The sequence below is a fragment of the Heptranchias perlo genome, chromosome 37, assembly GCF_035084215.1.
Source record: "Heptranchias perlo isolate sHepPer1 chromosome 37, sHepPer1.hap1, whole genome shotgun sequence".
NCBI lineage: Eukaryota > Metazoa > Chordata > Chondrichthyes > Hexanchiformes > Hexanchidae > Heptranchias > Heptranchias perlo.
Window position 1 is genome coordinate 11630287 of NC_090361.1, and position 14051 is coordinate 11644337.

At 45.7% G+C, this 14051-nt stretch overlaps 1 protein-coding gene across 2 annotated transcripts in view; it reads right to left on the bottom strand.

The window, feature by feature from the left end:
• The window catches only part of LOC137304512 (adhesion G protein-coupled receptor E2-like), a 50410-nt gene that overhangs the window by 18343 nt on the left and 18016 nt on the right, over positions 1–14051 (bottom strand). For both annotated transcript variants that reach the window (XM_067973147.1, XM_067973146.1), the window contains exons 5-11: positions 11852–12007; positions 9746–10897; positions 7236–7333; positions 6506–6607; positions 3909–4086; positions 2798–2917; positions 1534–1727 (exon numbers count right to left, since the gene is read on the bottom strand). In XM_067973147.1, coding sequence (XP_067829248.1) covers positions 1534–1727; positions 2798–2917; positions 3909–4086; positions 6506–6607; positions 7236–7333; positions 9746–10897; positions 11852–12007 — 2000 coding nt within the window. The remainder of the gene's footprint in view (positions 1–1533; positions 1728–2797; positions 2918–3908; positions 4087–6505; positions 6608–7235; positions 7334–9745; positions 10898–11851; positions 12008–14051) is intronic.

Genomic DNA, 14051 nt, shown 5'->3' on the forward strand with positions numbered 1-14051 from the left:
CAGAAAAAACAAAGGAGAAACAATTAGATGCCAGCCGCGGCTCTGTGGGAGGCCGTCTCGCCTCGAAGTCAGAAGGTTGTAGGTTTTAAGCCCCACTTGAGCACATAATCCAGGCGGACAGTCCCAGTGAAGTACTGAGGGAGTGCTGCACTGTCGGAGGTGCCGTCTTTTGGATTAAACGTTAAACCGAGGCCCCGTCTGCCCCTCTCAGGTGGACGCAAATGATCCCATGGCACTATTTTGAAGAAGAGCAGGGGAGTTCTCTCCGGTGTCCTGGCCAATATTCATCCCTCAACCAACATCACTAAAAATAGACTGTCTGGTCACTACCACAGAAATAAAGAAAGAAAGACTTGCATTTATATAGCACCTTTCAAGACATCAGGTCATCCGAAAGCACTTTACAGCCAATTAAAAACTTTTGAAGTGTAGTCAATGCAGGAAACACGGCAGCCAATTTGCGCACAGCAAGCTCCCACAAACAGCAATGTGATAATGGCCAGATAATCTGTTTTTAGGTGAGCGATAAATATTGGCCAGGACACCGGGGAGAACTCCCCTGCTCTTCTTCGAAAGAGGGCAGACAGGGTCTCGGTTTAACGTCTCACCCGAAAGATGGCACCTCCAACAGTGCAGCACTCCTTCAGTACTGCACTGGAATGTCAGCCTAGATTTTGTGCTCACAGAGTCATGGGACCTGTCACGTCCCTTGACCTATTGGAACAGGAAGATGGGGCCTCAGTTTAATGGCCTTGGGTTCATCTGAATAATGGCATCTCCAACAATGCACAGTCTTGCATTTGGGTGTAGTTCATGGAATGGAGTGTAAACCTACAACTTTCTGACTCAGAGGGGAGAGTGCTACCAACTGAGCCAAACTGACAGGCCAAATACACTTTGGGACAGGTAAACATTTTAGCAGCAGGAAAGAATCATTTGGCCCAACAAGCCTATCCCTTTTACATAGGTCAACACCACCTATTCACCTTCTCAACCTATCTCCCAACCTCTCGTTTCTAGAATCAGATTCAATCTTACCACATGGAAGGTCAATGAATTAACAGCTGATGAATGCTTGATCTGTGTGATCTTCTGGACTGGTTTCGACCGCCCGAGGTTGGGGGGGGGGGTCGGAGAGGAATTTTCCAGAGGTTTTTTTCCCTTATTTCCCAGAGTTTTTTTCCCCCTTATTTTCCCTGAGTATTTCTCTGGTTTTTCTTGCCTCTCCCAAGAGATTACATGGCTGCGGTGGGAAGGGGGTGGGAAGTATCTAGTCAGGATGCTTCGGCCATAATGAATATGGGGCAGGCTTGATGGATCAGTTGGTCTTTTCCTACCTGTAAATTTCGTATGTTCGCATGTCTTGTTAACACATTTATATTATCTGCGTCAATGCCCTTCCCTGGTAATTTATTCCACAGCTCTACTGCCCATTGGGTTAAAAACTCTGCTAGACATCCCTCCTTACTCCAAACTTTCTCAATTGTTAGCTTGTGCCCAGAGTACTGAACTGACCACATTAATTTCACAAACCTCTTTGTGTTTTAGAGTGAAGTTCGTAGCCATGGCAAACTTGCAGTTGGTTGAGGATCCCACAGTGGCAGAAATTACTCTTGAGTTCAGCTGAACGTCTTTATATATGTCTCCAGCTTTCTTGTTTTCATAGCGTGCTCCGTGCAGGATAGAATCCATGTTGTTGTACACAATGAAAGCAACAGCAACAAGACCTGGTACCAGGAGGAGTTACAGATGTTAGCAACATGAGAAGTACAATGAGGCACAGGAATAGTTGGGCACTATCTACAGGATGCACTGCAGCAACTCGCCAAGGCTTCTGCTACAGCACCTCCCAAACCCACGATCTCCACCACCTAGAAGGACAAGGGCAGCAGGCGCATGGAAACACCATCACCTCCAAGTTCCCCTCCGAGTCACACACGCCATCCCGACTTGGACATATACCGGCCGTTCCTTCATCGTCACTGGGTCAAAATCCTGGAACTCCCTACCTAACAGCACTGTGGGAGAACCTTCACCACACGGACTGCAGTGGTTCAAGAAGAAGGCCCACCACCACCTTCTCAAGGGTTGGGCAATTAATGCCGGCTTTGCCAGCGACACCCATATCCCAAGAACAAATTAAAAAAAACAATTCGGGCTATAGGGAGCAAGCAGGGCAGCGGGACTAGTTTTATATAAAGAGCCAGCACAGACATGATGGGCCAAAATGGCATCCATCTGTGCTGCAAAATTTTATGGTTCTATATTGGTTGGGGTTATATTTAGAGATGGGTCAAACAAGACAAAGTTACTCTCTGAGGGTAAGAGATCGGAGGATTGCGTTCACCTGCAGAACTTCTACGTCCCATATAACGGGCAATTGAGAAAGTGTCATTCAAAACGACCAAGGGATTGATCCTTTTATAAATTGACCCAGTGACCAAATATGGACGAGAGCTGTTAAAAGGAGTGGCTCTCAATCATTGCTGTCCTTGGGCTAAGGAGGGAAAAATCAACCAGGTTGTTCTTGACTGCGATCCAGTGACCCCATGCTGTCAAGTGCATGTGGAAACTTGGTGAGGGCAGGGTCAAGCTCGGCTATGATATCCACCCACGGTTGAATAGCACGCCGACACTCACTATCCAGGCTCGTATATGAGAAGTGGTCACACGCGCAAAGCCCCACAGGGCTGCTGGCCCCCATGAAGCCCCACACCCAAATGTAGTATCAGCGTCTTCTGGAGAGGAGCGGAGGAAAGAGCGGGGAGAAAATACTGAAAAGGATAATGAACTTTACCAGTCATTTTGGTGCCTGCGACTGTTCTCCAAGAAATGTCCATCGCATTCTCCTTGGCTTGCAGTCTCACTCTATCGTCTGTGGGAGTGCTGTTCACATGAATAACTCGTAACTGCAGATCTAAGAGTGAAACAAAAGATCACAAGATGAGTTTGGATGAAAAAAAAGGCCGCTAGGCCCAGTTGTCATCCTTCTGAACACTGACCCTATTACATTCCCATTACAGCTTTAACTGCGACCGGGTTTATGCGTCTCTTATATCATACCATATCTTTAATTGGTGTTTGATGCAGAATCATGTACTGCCTTCCCGTGCGCTGTAATGAAGAAAGATTATTTCTGAAAGACAGATGAAGGACCTTTCCCCTCTCCGTGTGCTGTTGGAACTTTCTGTTCTTATTTCTCCAACGTTGTTCCTAACTCTGATTCCACTCCAGTCGCTGCATTTTCCTTCCTCTCCTCTTGTTGGAATTTATGCATCCTGTACAATTCTGATTCTGTACAATGTGCAGATACCCTCAGCGAATCTCTGCTAATGTGCAATGTGTACAGTAGCACAAAGCAGAGAGTAACCAGCAGACGCAGGGCTAACTGGCTGACATCTGCTCCAAGTAATTGAGTTTGCCACTATTTGCTATTCATAGAATCATACAGCACAGAAGGAGGCCATTCGGCCCATTGTGCCTGTGCCGGCTCTTTGAAAGAGCTATCCAATTAATCCATCTCCCTTGCTCCTTTCCCGTAGCCCTGCTTTCTTTCCAAGTATATGTCCAATTCCCTTTTGAAAGTCTCTATTGAATCTGCTTCCACCGCCCTTTCAGGCAGCGCATTCCAGATCGTAACATCTCGCTGTGTAAACATAGAAACGTAGAAAATAGGAGCAAGATTAGGCCATTCGGCCCTTCGGGCCTACTGCACCATTCAAAATGATCATGGCTGATCGTCTAACTCAGTACCCTGTTCCCGCTTTTTCCCCATATCCCTTCATCCCTTGAGTAAAGATCTTTCTTTGATAAAACTGAGCTTCTCTGCAAACCAACTATTGGTGTATTGGTGAAATTAATGGTGTCCAGTGCGTTGTGAATCATGTCGATAGTCGCTGTGCGTTTACCCATATTCTTGCCGGTGATGTCTCTTATTCCTTGATCAGCTGAGCTCAGGGCGGCTGCGACTGCAGCTCGTTCCACAGCCTGCAGGATGTTAGAAGCTGAATTTAGCCGCTCTTCCCTCCCCATGTTCTTCAACAGGGAATCGCCCGTGAGGAGCCGTGTCGTAAATGAAATGACATCCTGTGGGAGAAAAATAATTTTACTCTTTTGGATGAGACGTTAAAACCGAGGCCCCGCCTGTCCTCTCAGATGGACGTAAAACATCCCGTGGCACTATTTTGAAGAAGAACAGGGGAGTTCTCCCTGGTGTCCTGGCCAATATTTATCCCTTAACTAACATCACTAAAAAACAGATTATCTGGTCGTTATCTCATCGCTGTTTGTGGGAGCTTGCTGTGCACAAATTGGCTGCTGCGTTTCCTACATTACAACAGTAACTACACTTCAAGAGTACTTTGTTGGTTGTAAAACTCTTTGGGACGTCCTGAGATCGTGACAGGTGCTATATAAATGCAAGTTCTTTCTTATTTCTTTTTTGAGGGAAACCAATATTAGGATATATTTCAAAGGGCAGACTCTCCTATGTATAAATGTGTTCTATGTCCTGAGCTGAACAGGTTGAGGAGCCTCTTGTATTGAGTCCTTGGTTTGTACTGAGTCAACTCACCTCAGCCTGGGCCATGGTCGGTTTGCTGCCCTTACCATCCCTAGGTTAAGGAGCGGAATAATCAGCCAGGGTTCCTTCTCCTGATCATCACCCGATCTGGAATTTTTTTAAATTATTCGTTCATGGGATGTGGGCGTCGCTGGCAAGGCCAGCATTTATTGCCCATCCCTAATTGCCCTTGAGAAGGTGGTGGTGAGCCGCCTTCTTGAACCGCTGCAGTCCGTGTGGTGAAGGTTCTCCCACAGTGCTGTTAGGAAGGGAGTTCCAGGATTTTGACCCAGCGACGATGAAGGAACGTCGATATATTTCCAAGTCGGGATGGTGTGTGACTTGGAGGGGAACGTGCAGGTGGTGTTGTTCCCATGTGCCTGCTGCCCTTGTCCTTCTAGGTGGTAAAGGTCGCGGGTTTGGGAGGTGCTGTCGAAGAATCCTTGGCGAGTTGCTGCAGTGCATCCTGTGGATGGTACACACTGCAGCCACTGTGCGCCGGTGGTGAAGGGAGTGAATATTTAGGGTGGTGGATGGGGTGCCAATCAAGCGGGCTGCTTTGTCCTGGATGGTGTCGAGCTTCTTAAGTGTTGTTAGAGCTGCACTCATCCAGGCAAGTGGAGAGTATTCCATCACACTCCTGACTTGTGCCTTGTAGATGGTGGAAAGGCTTTGGGGAGTAAGGAGGTGAGTCACTCGCCGCAGAATACCCAGCCTCTGACCTACTCTTGTAGCCACAGTATTTATATGGCTGGTCCAGTTCAGTTTCTGGTCAATGGTGACCCCCAGGATGTTGACTGTGGGGGATTCGGCGATAGTAATGCCATTGAATGTCAAGGGGAGGTGGTTAGACTCTCTCTTGTTGGAGATGGTCATTGCCTGGCACTTGTCTGGCGCAAATGTTACTTGCCACTTATGAGCCCAAGCCAAAATGCATCTTTGAGGGTGCCAAAGAATCGGAGACTGTCACAGCACCGAAATAGGCCATTCGGCCCATCAAATCTACAATGGTGTATTTCTCCAAATGAGCTAGCTAGTCTAATCCCACTTTCAAGTTCGCTCTCCAATGTCTCTAACGTTCCTCTTTCTCAAGCCAATTCCATTTTAGAGGAATTTCACAGTGATAACCAAGTCATGATTGAGAATCCTGTTGACATTCTCTGCCCACGTTCAATCACGAGGGCTTTCCACTTGGGCAAGGTGCCTGAAGTTATTGGTAGATGTGCAGCCGTACCTCAGCAAGAAGTCAACAGGTTCAGGAGGAGGGAAGTGAAAATTAGAGCGGGGCGGGGCTGAGAGTGATGAACAAACATGGGATAATTTTCACTAAGCACTTTAGGAAGGATGTCAAGGCCTTGGAGAGGGTGCAGAGGAGATTTACCAGAATGGTGCCAGGGATGAGGGACTTCAGTTATGTGAAGAGACTGGAGAAACTGGGATTGTTCTCCTGAGAGCCGAGAAGGTTAACTTAACATTTAATAGGGGAGTTCAAAATCATAAAGGGTTTTGATAGAGTAACCAGGGAGAAACTGTTTCCACTGGCAGAAGTGTTGGTAACCAGAGGACACAGATTTAAATTTAATTGGCAAAAGAACAAGAGGGGAGATGAGGATAAAATTTTTACGCAGCGAGTTGTTATGACCTGAAAGGGCGGTGGAAGCAGATTCAATAGTAACTTTGAAAGGGAATTGGATAAATACTTGAAAGGGGTAAGTTTGCAGGACTATGGAGAAAGAGTAGGGCAGCGGGACTAATTGGATAGCTCTTTCAAAGAGCCGGCACAGGCTCGACGGGCCGAATAGCCTCCTTCTGTACTGTATGGTTCTATGAATAAATGAACACAAGAGCTCCAGCTGCCCAAATCAAATCATGAGGTGCTGACACAGTGTATTCTAAATCCTGAATTCTAGGGACAGTATTAAAGGATGGTAGATCACTCCTCACCTCAATTAGTAATCCCTTGGCAGATTTATGGCACAGTTTTTTATCAACTAGCCGACTGGCGTTAGTCATCATAGAACAAAACAGACCCCCAAGGGAAGCTGGCTGAGGAAACAGAAGAGAGAAAAGTTTTAGTTTAAATGCGCCATGTTCTCATCGTTGATCATTACAAGGTGTGATGCTGCGGGCGCTCTCTATGGTTAATTACCAGACGTACATACTAAAAGATGACCAATTACTCCATTGTGAGGTAGTTCTCTATGCTTTTAGCACCTCTCGTTATTGCATGAATATTTCCTGCTCAGTTTAGCCAAGCACGGCCTCCGATGTACATTAAAACATTTGTGTAAAAGGTACCATTATCACAATTTAAGCTTCAATATTGAGTAAAGCTGACAGCGTGCATGATGTATAACTAGGAGAGTAGAATTAAGCCTCTGCCCAGTGAGGAACTGAATCATACAGAGCGGAAGATCTCTGCTCCATGTTGGTGATAAAGGGGTTGTCTCAAAAGCCGGTCGATAAACCAGCTCCTGAGCACCGTCCAATGGCTCTGCTGGATTGTGCTCAGGTTTCGATGACCCCCGTGTCTGAATAGCGGCCTGACACTGTCCAGGCTCACGGTCAGTTGGGTGGCTAGCGGCTTCAGGAGAGGAGGGGAATTACGTCCTCACAGTTTGTGAAGGAAACGACGTTTCCAAATTCTCTGAGGTAAATAATGCTGGCGACCTACCTGCTCTGGTGCTGCTGACAGGCTGGAACCACGCTGTCCAACAGCAGAATCATTGTGGCTTCTGACGTCGGAGGGATGGTCGGCAGAAGAGGCAGAAGCTGAAACAACAGCACGTTAAAGATATGGATCAATGCCTTTAGCTTAAGCATGTGGTGCTGACTCTTTTTACCAGGGGAATCCTTGTGCCCGTTAAGGTGAGGGTTGTTATTGGGGGGGATTAGAATACTTTGCATTTCAGTGTGATCAGGAATCGGTCCCAGGTCAGGTACAGCAGTTAGACAGAGAGTAAACTCTCTCCATCCTGCTGACAACGTGCCTCAGTCTCACCAGTGTGAAACTTTTTCGCGCACAAGGCATACTTTAAAAAAAATTCATTCTCAGGATGTGGGCGCCGTTGGCAAGGCCGGCATTTATTGCCCATCCCTAGCTGCCCCCTTGAGAAGGTGGTGGTGAGCCGCCTTCTTCTTGAACCGCTGCAGTCCGTGTGGTGAAGGTTCTCCCACAGTGCTGTTAGGGAGGGAGTTCCAGGATTTTGACCCAGCGATGATGAAGGAACGGACGATATATGTCCAAGTCGGGATGGTGTGCGACTCGGAGGGGAACTTGGAGGTGACGGTGTTCACATGCACCTGCTGCCCTTGTCCTTCTGGGTGGTGGAGGTCGCAGGTTTGGGAGGTGCTGTCCGATGAAGCCTTAGCTTCCTGTAGCCTTTCTGAGTGAGATGGCCAATTTGGCACCAATTAGTGAAGACTCCTTGCTGTAGGCCCACACCCACAGAGGCTGGGTTGACATTGGCCAAATGTATTTAAACTTTGACCCTTAAAGTCAACAGCAGGGACTTTCAATCCCATCTGTCGGGCCTGGAGTCAAACCAAGGGCCTAGAAGTTTAACAACCACTGTCAAATCGGCAGCACCACACAGTCCTCCACATTAAATCAATCAGAAAGGATTACAGACATGGTTTTAAATTAAGTCGTAGGTCACATGATATTCTTTTGACCTTAAATTCAAAGCAATCGTTTTTAGAATTTAACTCAATAGCTAAGTAACATTGCACCTCCATTTTTGAATAAATCTAACTTCAATAATCTCGTAAAACAGCTGCAAAAAAACATGGAACAAATATACAGAAGTCAGGATGCGATGCCACAAAGTTTTAACTTAACTACGGACAGTCGCAGCGCAAGTCAGTCTTTCACTGGGCCACAAGGAGGCGCCATTGAGCAGGGTGACTGAAGCCAGAGCAGATAAATAAAACCGGGAATGCTGGAAATCTGAAATAGGAACAGAAAACGTTGGAACTACGCAGCAGCCCCAGCGGCATCCGAAAAAAGACGGGTCAACCTCAGATACACATTCCCCACTCACCGGGAACCGTAAACATTTCCAACTGGGGGGCCTCTTTTTTTTAAACATAGAATTTTACAGCACAGAAGCCAGGCCATTCGGCCCAACTGGTCCATGCTGGTGTTTATGCTCCACACGGTCCTCCTCCTACCCTACTTCATCTCACCCTATCAGCCTGTCCTTCTATTCCTTTCTATCTCATGTACTTATCTGGCTTCCTCTTACTTGACTACACATTTGAAAACGGAGCTGTGTTCAGCTTTCTTGTTTTTAATTCATTCTCTGGACGTGAGTCTCGATGGCAAGGCTGGCAATTATTGCCTATCCCTAGTTGCCCTGAGAAGGTGGTGATGGGCCTTCTTCTAAAGCGGTTTAGATACAACTGAGCGGCCACCTCAGAAGGCAGTTAAGAGTCAACCACGTTGGTGTGGGACTCGAGTCAAATATAGGCCCGGACCGGGTAAGGACGGCAGGTTTCCTCCCCTAAAGGACATTAGTGAACAGTTGGGTTTTTACCACAATCCAACAGAGTCATGGTCATTTTTACTGATACCAGCTTTTAACTTCCAGATTTAAAAAAAAACTGAATTCTAAATCCTCAAAGTGGGATTTAAACTCACATTTTCAGAATTATTATCTCTGGATTACTAGTCATAGTAACATAATCACTACACCACCATATCCATAACCACACAGCCTTTCATTAGAGGCTGACACCACCAAGATTCTGCAGGTTACTGGGAGGTGTCATTCATTCTAATTATACAGACTGGTCCATTCACAGTGACTACACTCAATGTTTATGGATGTCAGTTTTAATTCATCATTTTGATTTTTTAACTACTCATTCATCAACTAAGCATTTATCTAAGTGTCTGTACAGAGACAATTGATCCCGTCAGCTGAGAAATGTTAGTTGGCTTTTGTACTAAAGGATCAGAATTGGGGAGGGCAGTTTGGTGCTTAGTTATTTCAATTCGGATTCAGAAATAGATTAACCATGTGCAAAAATAGGCCAGTAACAAAAGGAATGGGAATCTCCAGACGTGATCAGGCGTTACATAAATAATGGTCTTCTTTCCTTCCTTTCTGTACAATATTAAACAGGTCTTAGTGTGCATCAATCGCACAATCAGAGACTGCTCAGGTGTGCTTCTATTACCAGGAGCAGGTGTGTTCCCATTATCAAGCTCAGTTGCATTCCCATTATCAGGCACTGTTGTGTTCCCGTTATCAGGCACCGTTGTGTACCCATTATCAGGCACCGTTGTGTACCCATTATCAGGCACCGTTGTGTACCCATTATCGGGCATCGTTGTGTACCCATTATCAGGCACCGTTGTGTACAGATTATTAGGCACCATGGTGTACCCATTATCAGGCACCGTTGTGTACAGATTATTAGGCACCATGGTGTACCCATTATCAGGCACCGTTGTGTACCCATTATCAGACACCGTTGTATTCCCATTATCAGGCATAGTTGTGTTCCCATTATCGGGCAGCGTTGTGTTCCCATTATCAGGCACCGTTGTGTTCCCATTATCAGGCACCGTTGTGTTCCTATTATCAGGCATCGATGTGTTCCCATTATTAGGCAGCTTGGTGTACCCATTATCAGGCACTGTTGTGTACCCATTATCAGGCATTGTTGTGTACCCATTATCGGGCACCGTTGTGATCCCATTATCAGGCACTGTTGTGTACCCATTTTCAGGCATCGTTGTGTACCCATTATCGGGCACCGTTGTGTACTCATTATTAGGCACTGTTGTGTTCCCATTATCAGGCATCGTTGTATACCCATTATCGGGCATTGTTGTGTTCCCATTATCAGGCATCGTTGTGTACCCATTATTAGGCACCTTGGTGTACCCATTATCAGGCACCGTTGTGTTCCCATTATTAGGCACCGTTGTGTTCCTATTATCAGGCACCGTTGTGTTCCCATTCTCAAGCACTGTTGTGTTCCCATTATTGTGCACCGTTGTGTTCCCATTATTAGGCACCGTTGTGTTCCCATTATTAGGCACCTTGATGTACCCATTATCGTGCACCGTTGTGTTCCTATTATCAGGCACCGTTGTGTTCCTATTATCAGGCACCGTTGTGTTCCTATTATCAGGCACCGTTGTGTTCCCATTATTAGGCACCTTGATGTACCCATTATCGTGCACCGTTGTGTTCCTATTATCAGGCACCGTTGTGTTCCCATTATCAGGCACCGTTGTGTTCCCATTCTCAAGCACCGTTGTGTTCCTATTATCAGGTGCCTCCCATTCTCTGAGTCTTGTATGTACACCAGATGGGATTCCTGTGGAATTCGAAAATGAGAATGCTGCAGCCCAGTTCAGCCATTACACATCCAGTTTTACGACCATGGTTAACTCAGATATAAGGGGACCTACCAAGCTTTAAATACATCGGCTTCTAGACACCAACAGGTCAGAAAGTCATAGCAACACCAAACTGAAACAGCAGAAGGCTCCAATTGATATTTATTCAGAAAACAAAGATAAATTGCTCCAATCTCTAAAATATTTAAATAATAATCTGTCAAGCCAATATTAACAGAATTTTTTGAAGTATTGAGAAACTTAGCGGAAGAATTCCAAAGTTACAAAGAGTAGGGAAAATAAGGAAACATTAATTAGGTGATGTCAAAATTAGTTTTAAAAACCTGTTAATTGTAGGAGGAGGGGAACAGAATCATAGAATCATAGGGCACAGAAGGAGACCATTTGGCCCATCGTGCCTGTGCCAGCTCTTTGAAAGAGCTATTTCCCCATAGCCTTGCAAATTTTTCCTTTTCAAGTATTTATCCAATTCCCTTTTGAAAGTTATTATTGAATCTGCTTCCACCACCCTTTCAGGCAGCGCATTCCAGATCATAACAACTCGCTGCATAAAAAGTATTCTCCTCATCCCCCCTCTGTCTCTTTTGCCGATCACCTTAAATCTGTGTCCTCTGGTTACCGGCCCTCCTGCCAGTGGAAACATTTTCTCCTTATTTACTCTATCAAAACCCCTCATAATTTTGCACACCTTTATTAAATTTCCTCTTAACCTTCTCTGCTCTAAGAAGAACAATCCCAGCTTCTCCAATGTCTCCCCATAACTGAAGTCCCTCATCCCTGGAAGACTAAGGAAGGTGAGGGATTCCATAGCTTGGAGATCCTGGGAAAATCTGAGTTGAAGCACGAAACAGTACGATGAGCCCAATGGAATGTTGGGAGGAGGACGCCCGTGTAGGATTTGCTGTCCTTACCTCGACACCGAGTCTTAGTTGAGTCAAAAGAATGAGTCTCTCCTGAGGACACAAATCCCTGGTTACAGGAGCAGTCGTAACTTCCTACTTTGTTGTGACAACTTGCATTTGGTCCACACAATTGAGCATCATCATAATCATCGCACTCGTTAATATCTGAAACAAATGGAAATCTAAAATGGAAATTTACTGTTGAAAGTCACTATTTAAGTCTAAAATATTATATTAGTGCTATATTAACAATTAAAACTGATAAAGTAATTACTTGCCATTTTGGATCATTTCAATTAACATTGTCATTTTATTCCAGTCCCCACCACTTATACCGTCTGTATCACAGGCAGCCGCCTAAACCAGGCAATTAAAAAAAAATCATTCACGTAGAAACATCGAAAATAGGAGCAAGAGTAGGCCATTCGGCCCCTCGGGCCTGCTCTGCCATTCAAAATGATCATGGCTGATCGTCTAACTCAGTACCCTGTTCCCGCTTTTTCACCATATCCCTTGACCCCTTTAGCATTAAGAAATATATCTATCTCCTTCTTGAATACATCTAATGACTTGGCCTCCACTGCCTTCTGTGGTAGAGAATTCCACAGGTTCACCACCCTCTGAGTGAAGACATTTCTCCTCATCTCGTTTCTAAATGGCATACCCCGTATCCTGAGACTGTGACCCCTGGTTCTGGACTCCCCATCCACTGGGAACATCCTCCCTGCATCTAGTCTGTCTAGTCCTGTTAGAATTTTATATGTTTCGATGAGATCACCTCTCATTCTTCTAAACTCAAGTGAATATAGGCCTAGTCGACCCAATCTCTCCTCATACGTCAGTCCTGCCATCCCAGGAATCAGTCTGGTAAACCTTCGTTGCACTCCCTCCATGGCAAGGACATCCTTCCTCAGATAAGGACTCCAAAACTGCACACAATACTCCAGATGTGGTCTCACCATGGCCTTGTATAACTGCAGTAAGACATCCCCGCTCCTGTACTCAAATCCTCTTGCAATGAAGGCCAACATACCATTCGCCTTCCTAACTGCTTGCTGCACCTGAATGCTCGCTTTCAGCGACTGGTGTACAAGGACACCCAGGTCTCGTTGCACCTCCCCTTTTCCCAATCTATCACCATTCAGGTAATAATCTGCCTTTCTGTTTTTACAACCAAAGTGGATAACCTCACATTTATCCACGTTATACTGCATCTGCCATGTTCTTGCCCACTCACCCAACTTGTCTAAATCACATTGGAGCCTCTTTGCATCCTCCTCACAGCTCACATTCCACCCCAGCTTTGTGTCGTCTGCAAACTTGGAAATGTTACATTTAGTTCCCTCATCCAAATCATTGACATATATTGTGAATAGCTGGGGCCCAAGCACTGATCCCTGCGGTACCCCACTAGTCACTGCCTGCCACCCGGAAAAAGACCCGTTTATTCCTACTCTCTGTTTCCTGTCTGTCAACCAATTCTCAATCCATACCAGTATATTACCCCCAATCTCATGTGCTTTAATTTTGCACACTAATCTCTTGTGTGGGACCTTATCAAAAGCCTTCTGAAAATCCAAATACACCACATCCACTGGTTCTCCCCTATCTATTCTACTAGTTACATCCTCAAAAAACTCCAGTAGATTTGTTAAGCATGATTTCCCTTTCATAAACCCATGCTGACTTTGTCCAATTCCGTTAATGCCTTCCAAGTGTTCTGTTATCACATCTTTTATAATAGACTCTAGCATTTTCCCCATTCACGGGATGTTGGCACTGCTGGCAAGGCCGGCATTTATTGCCCATCCCTAGTTGCCCCTTGAGAAGGTGGTGGTGGGCCTTCTTCTTGAACCGCTGCAGTCCGTGTGGTGAAGGTTCTCCCACAGTGCTGTTAGGCAGGGAGACCCAAGATTTTGACCCAGCGTTGATGAAGAAACGGCCGATATATTTCCAAGTTGGGATAATGTGTGACTTGGAGGGGAACTTGGAGGTGACAATTAACCCATCCTTACCCAAGGATGTTGAGGTGAATTATAATGTCCCATATGCCACACCACCTGAGATGCAACACAACAACAGCAACTTGCATTGATGTTGTGCCTTTAACGTAGTAAAATGTCACGAGGCACTTCCCGGGAGCTTACTCAGACAAAAGAATTGACACCGAGCCAAAGAAGGAGACATTAGGACAGGTGACCAAATGCTT